At 37.0% G+C, this 10,927-nt stretch overlaps 1 protein-coding gene across 1 annotated transcript; it reads right to left on the reverse strand.

The window, feature by feature from the left end:
- Positions 1 to 4,699: 4,699 nt before the first annotated feature.
- On the reverse strand, positions 4,700 to 6,902 carry LOC107104608 (ankyrin repeat domain-containing protein SOWAHA-like). The gene has a single exon (XM_015404649.1). The coding sequence runs from the start codon at positions 6,812 to 6,814 to the stop codon at positions 5,459 to 5,461; it is 1,356 nt and encodes a 451-aa protein (XP_015260135.1). The 5' UTR covers positions 6,815 to 6,902; the 3' UTR covers positions 4,700 to 5,458.
- Between the last annotated feature and the right edge of the window lie 4,025 nt (positions 6,903 to 10,927).

Raw genomic sequence — 10,927 nt, forward strand, 5'->3', positions numbered from 1 at the left:
TAGAAGACAAAACAGTCTGCACATTCTTCTCTTTGTCACCTGGTCGGACATAAAGTCAACTAAACAATCCATTTCTCCCCTATATGTTTTCTTCTGCAGTTATTGCCTCTCCTCATGCTTTCTGACTGCTGATTCTGTCTTATTATCTGCCAACATGTTGTTGTCTGCTTCTGGGGTCCGAGTTCTAGATCAATATATCTACAAATAGCAGTAAATGAACTTGGCAGCCATTCATAATAATACTCTGATTCATTTGATCTGAAAGCTGTCAGTACAGTCAAGATACAAAATTCCAATAAAGTTAGTAAAAAAACGAGCGAATTCACGTTTATGGTTTAGCTTTCAGCTATATTGTAAACAATAACAAGTGGCAGGGATCATACTGTGATTGTCAAATATAGATATTCCTCCACGTATTTAACTACAATAAAACCCACTGAATATCTGTGTATTTATCTGTGCCTCAGCAGATGGCTCCTCGCGCTAAGCCTGGTTCTGCTGGAGGTTTCTTCCTGTTAAAAGGGAGTTTTTCCTCCCCACTGTCCCTACAAGCATGCTTAGTGTGAGGGATTGCATTTGAGTCGATGCAATCAACTGGTTTTCCTTAGATAGAAAACTTTGAATCTATTTGACTGTATGATCTGGTTCAACTGTAAAGTGCCTCGAGAACATATGTGTTGTGAATCGGTGCTATAGAAATAAACTGAATGGAAATTGAATTGTGTAAGAAATCACACACTCTTAGGGGCCCATTCCAGCACAATAGTTCTATAGAGCTGCTTATGTCCTCTTAGTATCTCTGCATAGGGCCGGCTCTACTGGTTAGCTTAGGTCTAATGAGTTTCACATTTCTTTGCACATTTGGAGCCATTTGATATGTTTTGTTAACAGGAAACCTTCAGCACATGACTTTTTGGAATAATGGAAAACTGTCAGCATAGGGGCTGATAGAGCATCACATGAGGGCAGGTAAGCAGCAGGGCTCAGAGCAGGTAGGCCACAAAACATCCTCGAAGAGTTGTCTAAGACTATTTCTGTTGGGGATCTTATCTGTTGGGGATGTTAATATCTGTTCCAATAACATAAGATAAGATAAGGTAGACTTTTTTTATTTCACAGTGGAGAAATTCACTTGTCATATTGGCTCTATAGTCAAAAGAAGGTGCCAAAAGGATGAAAAGGTGCATGGCATATATACAGTATACACAGTGCGTCCACATAAATATAACAGCCGAAGTCTCTTATTTAGCAGGATTATTGCAAAGGGTATTAAATACTTATTCATATAAATAGGTATGTATATATATAGTTAGTGCACAGGGTGTTAAATATAAATAGGTTATTGCACAGGGTGTTAAATAAATGCTGAACATTGGACCAAATTTATCCTGAAGAAGACAGCAAAGTAACTCCTTATCAACATCAATAAACATTTTTATGCAAACAGATTTTACTTAGTTAATTACTGATTTTATCTTACTACATGTTGTTCAGCGTCTTATAAATGTCTATAAACCTCTGGTCCAGAAATCTCAGCATAACTTTTTGGTTCTGTCATTTAACTGACTCTTTTCTACCAGAAACTGCAAAGTACCAAAAATGAGCAATTATAAAATACCATTTAAACCGTACAAATCTGTAAAAAATAAAAGTTAATATTAACTTATAATCTGTATGTTGTAATATTTGCAGGTCTCAGGTGAGTTTTTCAGGAGGTGTGGCTGTAGAGGAGGATGTAAGGCTTTATTTCTATTTGCAGGATGATTTGGTTTATACTCTGCTGACAGTAAGATAAGATTCTGAATCCTATAAAAACTCCTGATGGTCTTGATAAGAGTAAATGGATTCAGAAAAAAACAAAATCTTCCCCTCTTAATGTGGGGATTATCTCCTAAGATCAACAACATAAAAAAAAGATATGTTTTTGTTGTAAGCGTTCAGAAAACTTACGTGAAATTGTGCCTATTAAATTCTAATTAAGAAGCTACAATAATTGATTTGAATCAATCGATTTAAAAAGTACTTAGTTAATTAAATGTTCTTTAACATATCATAGGGGATGTTGTCGATGCTGATAGTTGTATGTCCTGTAGCAGTCTGTGTCACAGCGGCTCTGCAGAAGCCTCTGACTGCAGACACTGTTGTTGTCCCTGACAGCGATGCTGTCCTTAAAGGGATAGTTTAGGTTTCTGGACATGAAGCTGTGTGAAACTTTCACCATCTGTAGCTAAGATGTAACATTGTCACAATCGTCACCACACCTCCTGCTCTGAGAAACATACGGTACTAGAGAAAAAGTATTTTTAACACGGTATGGAGGCCACAAATAATCAAAGGTTTTTAAGCTAGAAAAACTATTTATGGTTTTTGTCAGACTATTTCAACAATTTTAAAAAATCCCAAAGCTATTTCAGACCTTGATATCAATTTGGACAATTTTTAGCCGCCGAGTAGGTGTGGAAGACGATTCCTGTGAACAGAAATAAATTCAACAGACTTTATTAGTGATGAAAAATATGTACTAGCCCTATACATTGTTTATATATTTATATATATGTATAACTACAGCGTTGAACACCTGCTCAGGCTGGCTATATAGCCAACTTAAAGCTATAATGGAGGATTTTTGCAAATTATTGAAAAGAACCGGGCTTTCCACTTTAAAAACAAAATACACATGCACAACCCTGTACCCGCTCCCAAGTGGGAATGTGTAATAAATGCGTGGAGAGCCCATTACTCCTCGGGCACGCTCTGTTTAAAAGTTGCTGTTTGCATTGCTCATACAAGTTTACTTTCCAAAAAAAAAAGATTTGCAATTTTTGCACTGTCAGACACACAAACGGTGAGTAAAAATGGGGACGAGCACGTAGGACGCCCTTACATAAACATATCACAAGAATGATTGACAATTATGGGGATTACCTTTTTTGATGATCCACCTGGAAAAAGAACATCCTCCACTATACCTTTAAGATCAATTACACCAAAAAATAGTCAGCAGAAATCCAAGATAAAAAGTGTTTTTTTTTTTTTTCCTCTAAAGCATTTCTGCTACAGTGATTAACTTTCTTCATTTCTTCACTGAAGCTGCAATTTAGGCCACTGCTAAACCATAACTTTAAGTGCTGTTCAGTTCCATCCCTTATACCGTATTTTAGTGTTTCTGTGTTTATCTGTGTCTCCGTTCTGATTAAAGCCACTAACGGATCTTTTGCTGACTCATCATTTGCTGTCCTTTTTTCCATGAACGTACCCCTCCTGTCTCAGATCTTCAGTATTTATCTCTTAGCTGTAGAAAACCATTTATCAAGTAAAAATAATAAATGTTTGGATACAAACTGAACCCTTTTGTCCTCTTGTGTGCCCTGTGATAATATTCATTGTAGACGAGAAAATAAACAGAATTGGATAAAATGTCAAATAGAAAAAAAATAATAATAGTATGACAATTTAAAAAAAAAAAATGATACACTCAACATTTCACCTCAGCCCTTCTATATGGCCTATTTGTGTTAGAATGCATTGCATGTTGCATTTTTCACTTCTATCTTTCATAGCCTATCTTTTTCCTCAATGCTCCCTCAGAAGATTAGCCGTCATCTTGTAGCAGGAACAATGAAGGCTGCAGGGGAAGTGACATCATGACTCACAGAAGAAGCAGAAGACAGACGAACATGAGAGATGCAAACGTTTCCTCTCACGGGTCTCAGCTTCGTGCTGCTCATGGCGAGGCATGACGAGGCCGCCAAGCCTTGCAGCACATGAACACACCCAGACCCAGCTGCTTATCAGGCTGAATCACAGCAGGCTGAGCATATTGGAGCCGAGACACATGAAGGATTGAAGGAACACCTGGAGACCTCGTAATAAATCACCAACTTTAAAAGCCTGTAAGCAGGATTTAATGCACTCCAGTTACATCATAAATACTTTTAGAACATCAACTCAGTCACTTATACGATTTAACTTTAATGGAATAATAAATATGTTCTGTAACAAAAAGAAGCCTTAAATATTTCCATGACTTTACTGACATTTTGGTTCATTAATGAATTCTCATGCGACTTGAGACGGATTCACACTTTAGTCCCTTATATAGTGATATAAATCATTTGGATTTTCTCCTTTTTGTAATTAGCCCCGCCCCCTCTGTTCATCTTTGACTAAGCAACCCAGGAACTGAAACATGTCAAGTCATGATCAGTGGATACATCTCTGACTTTTACTAAGCTCTTATGAAGACATTCTCTGAACAGCAAGAGTGTTTCATTGTGAGGCAGAGATCATTAAAAACTGATAAAGAAAATCCACAAAGATGATCTTGTAGCGGTTCAGTGAAAACCTCATCACCTTGTTTTAAATCATGACATCTCTTATTCTTTTTCCTCCTTAGCTCTGTAGGCCTGTTCTGGCTGCTTTTACTATTAAAGTATGAAAAAATTTAAACAGCTATGAAGTGAACGGCCAAAACGGTGACAGGAAACTCTTAGAAGGATTAAAATTCCACTTAATGAGTTAAAAAGTTAAAAAAGAAAAGGTCTCGATGACATGTGGGAGATCCCATTCATTGTTTTTTGTTTTGACAAGCAACAGGTGGGGGAAGGGCTGTGCAAAACAAAATGACCATAAAGGTTTTCAAAGTCTAAGTCCTCAGGTGTGAAGCAGCACAGCCCTTCCCCCACTTGTTGCTGATCAAAACAAAAACCAATGAATAAGATCACCCACATAGCTCCCATTATCAGCAGTCGTTTTTAAAGAATAATCATTTTCTTTTTTAAAATAAAGCCATTAGATCATCATGATCTTTGTTATAAAAGTGTGATAACTCCTTAACTTGCTGCTGTGCACTGCTGTTCAGCGAACTGAAAGAAGGCTAATACAGCCATTACTTACAAGGATAAATTTGGCTTTTTGTGATATTTTATACATAAAAAAAAAAAGATTTAAAAAGATGCCTTTTTTCAATCTAAGGTTAGCAAGATAGCTAACCTGACTAACTGACCTGTTAATACTGGCTTAGTAATGCATGTGTTACTTTAATAAAAACAGAGCAGCTGCAGAATAAAGTCTATTGCTTGCTGGAGCTTAAGGGTCCAGATGATCTTAGATATGATTTATTTTACCAACTTCTGTTTAACTCAATATATGGAGATAAAAAAATATATTATGGTTTATTACAGCTTTAATTTTCCCGATATGAATGTTTAAGCGGAAGCAGGGATATTTCCTGTCTGTTTTTTTGTAAAATAAGTAGAACTATGTTGAATATATATAATTTTTGGTTGGAGATTTTTGTTGAAAATTGTGAAAGTGTTGCATTTTTACTAAAGGTTATCAAACAGTGATAATCTTGTTCTGGCTCATACCTGGTTTGCCATGTGGTATTTGTCTCATTTAACTGTTGGATGTTTTTAGAGTATATACCAGAATAAAGTTTGAACATTTCCGTCATTCGTCAGCACACGGAGGCGTTGGACATGGCTCTGTGTCTGAAGGCAGAGTCCTCCTGCTCCTCTTTGGGGTCCTCGCTCAGCGAGTACAGTCCGGACCTCTGACCGTGTTTCTTCTTGTGCATGATCGCCGCTGGCTGGAAGAGGCGGCTTATGGAGTGTAGTCCTCTGGAAAGGTCCGGCAGAAAGTCCTGCTCCTCTCTCTGGGAAAGAGAGTCCTCCTCCTGAGCTTTGACCTCAGCTTGGGCTCCTCTTAACATCTCCTTCACAGTTTTGGAGATGCCTTTGTGCAGGTAGTGGTAAGCCCTTTTCCCACAGTTGTCCCTGAGTTTAACATTGGCCCCAAACTCGCCCACCAACATGGCCATGATGTATTCCTGGTCATGCAGGGCGGCTATGTGTAAAGGCGTGTACCCCCCGTGGGATTTTGCATTGATGTCGATATCAACCCCTCGTTCTCGAGACAAATCCATCACCTTAGAGAGTATCTTACTGTTTCCACACTTGGCTGCCCAGTGCAGGACGGTGAACCCTGACATGAAGTCCTTCTTCTCTGCCAGCTGGCAGTCGCTGAGCAGCAGGCCGTGGACCTGGCTCCAGTGGCCTGCGGCGCATTTCACCAGCCACTCATGCTCAGTCTGCTCCATGGGGAACATGGAGGACATCCTTGAGTCTTTGGGTTCCTCTGGAACCTTGGAGCTTCTCGCCGCCCTCCTCAACAATGGCGAATGACTCTCCATCATGGACGGCTTTCTCCTGCTCCTGGAAGGGTCTAGTTCTGGGCTCTTGTCGGGTTCTTGATTCACATTCGGTCTGTGGATCTCCACTCTGAGAGATGGCGGCACTCTCAGAGGTAAACCGAAGGGTTTGCTCTGCTCCTTGGCTTCATCTGCCTGCTTGTCTTTTACCTCAAAATTCAGCATCCTACTCATTCTGAACGTGTCCATTTGGCTCCTCTGCAGAGCCAGAAAGATGGGAGATAAAACTGCTGAATTACCCTCAGTACCTGCTGACCCTCCTGGATCCACTGACTTCTCAGTCTTTTCATCTTGCAGACATGGACTCTGCTCCGGCTCACCTGACACCTCCTGTTTACTCTCATGATTACATGTTTCAGTCCTCTGGCTCCCTCTGAGCAAATGTCGGTACTTTTTTTTTAGCAATACATACCGGACTCCCTCAATCTCTTTAACAAAGGCAACGTCATTCACCAAAGTCTTGAAGAGCTCTCTAAGGCGACCTCTCTCCTCCGGATCGACGCACTCCATTGAGGAACTGAATTTTTCAGCCAGATCAGATTTTTCAATTTTGCCGCCTTCATCCACCAGCAGAGAAATGATGGATTCCTGAGTTAAATCCATGAATAAAACTATCAATGTCAGAAAGAAAGAAAAATAAAAGGAGGAAACTTGTTTAGCAGCCACACAGTTCAGACACCTGGCAGCACTGTTCTCCTCCTTCTCACCTGATGACTTTTTTTTTTCTCTCCTTTGGTCTGGGAAAGGTGGGGACTTGAAAATGATTTGAATAATATATGCAGTTTTTCCCCCCCCTGCAGGCAAACGTGAATCAATGAAATGAGACATGTTTTTACTCTCATGAGGGGAAAGACGCTTTTACATATTTAAGTGTAATTGATATGTGATTTGATATGTTTTTTTAATTTTTTTATTTTAATGTATCTATGTTTCTTATGTAACTTTGCTGCCTGTTGGCCAAGACACCCTTGAAAAAGAGGTTTTTAATCTTAATGGGATGTTTTCCCTGGTTAAATAAAGGTTAAATAAAAAAATAAAAATAAAAAATGAACCTACTAATTCTGCCAATTTGAGCTATTGATGTAATGTTGGGAATAAGAAAAAGCCTCGAATATGGCAGCAGGTTTTCATTTCACACGTAAATTCATGAAAACTTTCTTCCAACTGTTTTCCTATGGGCAAAAAAGAAAAGAAACAAACTTTTAAAATAAGCCCATATTAAAAGTAGAATGTGTGACATGCTCTGATTGGCTTTACTCGGCTGTAAATTTGGTCTAAAATAATGTAAGATTTGCAAAACAATGTTTTCACACACAGAAGCATATCTTAATATTTTAATAAGCTGAAATATTTCTGCGGTCAGCTCTGTGTCTGCTCTTGTCCTGGCTTGCACTGTGAGCCGCGCAGCATTCCTGAACCGAAGGGGAGGCTCTGACAAGGAGCGGCCATATTGGAATCAGCGATGTGGCGTCTGTGCCTGAGCCGACTGCTTCTGCCAGCTCCGTTTTGTGAACAGTCAGAGACGTTCCCCTTTTCTTACTTCCAGAAATGTAGATGAACTTGTCCCTTTATAGTTGGACAGTAAATGAGCAGTTTAAGGACATGAACAAAGAAAGCCAACAGACACTCATGTTTTATAGTGATAATATTTTCATATTCGATTCTGGATATGTTGAAACTGATGTAAAGTATTAAAATTAAAATGATACAAAATTCTTCAAGTATTAAGTTAACATGGAGGACAACCAAAATAGATTAGAATTAATTTTTTAATGAAACTCAAAAAGTGAAAAACATTATCAAAACAGTTTATAATGCAGCGTGATATATTATAAATGTTCTGTTTTATGTTGTAAATGAAAGTGATTAGGATTATGATTATTGAAAATCAAAAATTTGTTTCACTTAAAATAAATATAAGTCTGACAAATAAAAGAAGACTTCTAATCCAGAAAGGTTGGTTTTACTTAGTCGTTTAAAATCTCTCTTTAAATACTGCAATTATTTTATTTACTCATTTTATATTTCTATTCTGTTCTGTTTTACCTTAAAATGCTTTGATACAGCAATCTGGAAAATTGAGCTTTCGAATAAATGTCTTTTTCCCTTCTTTTTATTGTTTTAGTTACTATGTGCTGGGCAAATGTCAGTCACCTTCCCCCTGATCATGTAATAGTCCATCAGGGCTGATCTAAGAGGATCCACACCCCTGGACTCCAGCTAGTTTAGGTTATCATACAATGTAAACAAATAAACTTTATGTATCTGAAATAAATACACTAATCATCATTTTGAGCTGGGTCCCAGCAGGGATAAGCATGTCAGAAAATAGATGGATAAATGGAATCATTTTGAGTAAGTAGGCCTATACATTATTAATTCTAAATACATATTAAATATTAATAATAATTTAATAATTGAACTTTATTGATCTCACACTGGAAAAATTCCTCCTGCATTTAACCCATCCCCTTGGGGAGCATAAACATGACAGTTTTGTATTTTAAACAAATGAGCTGTATTAACTAATGAATATGCATCATGAAAGGTTTATCTTATAGCTTTTTGTTTTCTAGAAAACGTTACTGTGAATTTGTTATGTAATAAAAATTTAACACATCTGGACATGAGTGTGGATTCAACTTATTCTAGAGTAACTGGTTACTCAGTCACATGTTTTAACATTAAACTCTCTTAATTGACAACACTTCCAGCTCTCTTTTTTTTTTTTTAAACATGGAAGGGGTTAAAAAAACTCCAAGATCAACTCCCACTTATTATAAACGAACTCTGGAGAAACTGCAGCAGATTTTACTGTACTAAATGAATTTGGTCATCTCTAAAAAGTTTTTTTTTTTTTTTAAATACAACATACCCTGAAATATTTTAATTTATTCAAATAGGTTGTCGTTATTAGAATATTAGCAGTATAAAGCAGTATAATTATTAGCAGTATGAAGATGTTGTTATCTATCACTAGCTTGACATCAACATTTAGGTTGGAAAAGGCTATTCTGTAATTATTTTCGTCTAGTTTCACTTTGATTATTTACATGAAAATCCAATAAATATGGACAAAGAAACTGAATACCAGAATATTAACTGTCTACAGCATCTGTATGCTCTTTCCTGATTCTATTTGTTGTAAAATAACAATTATTTCTCTCCAGTTAAGGCTTTCAGACTCTAGGAACATGTCAACATATTAACGTGGAATAGAACTGTGTGAAACCACTTTACGAAACTCATCTATTTGTTTTAAGCTGCTATGTACTCTTCAAACATAGATGGCTCTTACATACAAAATTTACATTTAAAAGTTAAAGAATTTATCTTTTCGAGTAGCAGTGGCCAAATGATTTGGATCGCTGAACGGAACGGAATTCCCATTACTAATAATAACGCATCCGTCATCGACAAAGACGTTACCCTGGGTCAAGATAATTCACCCCTCTCCTTTTAAGTCAGGGGGTGATCTTTGTAGGCGTGTAAAGGCAAATTGAAATTTTACTTACTGTTTTGGACATTAAGTGAGGGAACAATAACCATTACAATTCCTTTTGGGAAAGGGGAAGGTAAATCACTTATTAAGAGTAAAGAAATGGAAAAATGGCAAAAGAGGTGGAATGAATATAAGAAAGGAAGAGGATAATATAAGGAACAAAAATCAGTATTAAATCATTTATGAGAGAAACAGAAGGGAAGAAGTAATATTGATCAGATTAAGAGGGGGTAATACCTATTTAAATGACTATTTATATTTAATAGGGAGGAAAAATAATGGTAAATGTGAAGGATGTGGAGAACATGTAGTGATGAACTGTAAAACTTATGAACATGAAAGGGATAAATTGAGAAGAAAGGCTGGAAGGACAGGCCAATAATGGAGTCTTAAAGGAATATTGGGAAATTAAGGAAATATAAAGGATATTCACAGATTAAGGAAAGCATTATTTATTTATCTACAGAATACAAAATAAAAAAAATAGAATTGGATGTAAAGTAATGTTGCTACATACTCATGGACAGTAGATGGCGGTATCCGCCTTAAAGTTGCTTGCGATCCGCTTTTATAGAAAAGAAGAAGAAGAAAAAGAAGGAAAATTAAGACCCAAACCAACAGTTCAGTAAATAAAAACCTCTGGAGCAGTGTCCAAAGATTGAAGAAGATTAATTGATTGTTAAAAAGAAAGATTTTTTTTCTTTTCATGGTAGAAGTGATCAACTGTAGTGCTCAGACGACTTGAAAAACCGAAAAATAAATAAATAAAATAAAATAAAAATAACAGTGAAAGCTGCAGAAAAGTATCTTGAAGTGAGATTTAAACTGGTAAATGGTTGAAAACATGATGTTGGTGAAACCAATTGGACCATCAGAAACTGGCAGAGTGACTTTACTTAAAAGACAAATAAAAAATTATGAGGGCGAATTTGATTAAGTATTTATTATTTTGTGTTAAGTTAAACCGTTTGGAAAAATATAAATTTTTCATTTATTTATTTGAGTCTTGTTTACTTTTTTAACTCCTTATCAGCTGGTGGCGGTAATGCACTTTTAACTAGTTTGCCAACCGCCATAAAACCTCACAAGAAGAAGACGACGAAGAAGAAGGAAATCAGTAGGGTATTATCTTGTCAAGTCTGGTCTTTGAGCAGCTAGCAGCTCCCCGCAGCCTGGTGTCCCTCTCTCTCTTCCCATCCCTGTCAGCTCGCCTT

Source organism: Cyprinodon variegatus, unplaced genomic scaffold, assembly GCF_000732505.1.
Source record: "Cyprinodon variegatus isolate N-32 unplaced genomic scaffold, C_variegatus-1.0 Scaffold36, whole genome shotgun sequence".
In the NCBI taxonomy this organism is placed as follows: Eukaryota; Metazoa; Chordata; class Actinopteri; order Cyprinodontiformes; family Cyprinodontidae; genus Cyprinodon; species Cyprinodon variegatus.

Bases quoted from the DNA above. Each gene is read 5' to 3' on its own strand.
- LOC107104608 (XM_015404649.1), bottom strand. From the start codon at position 6,814: ATGGATTTAACTCAGGAATCCATCATTTCTCTGCTGGTGGATGAAGGC.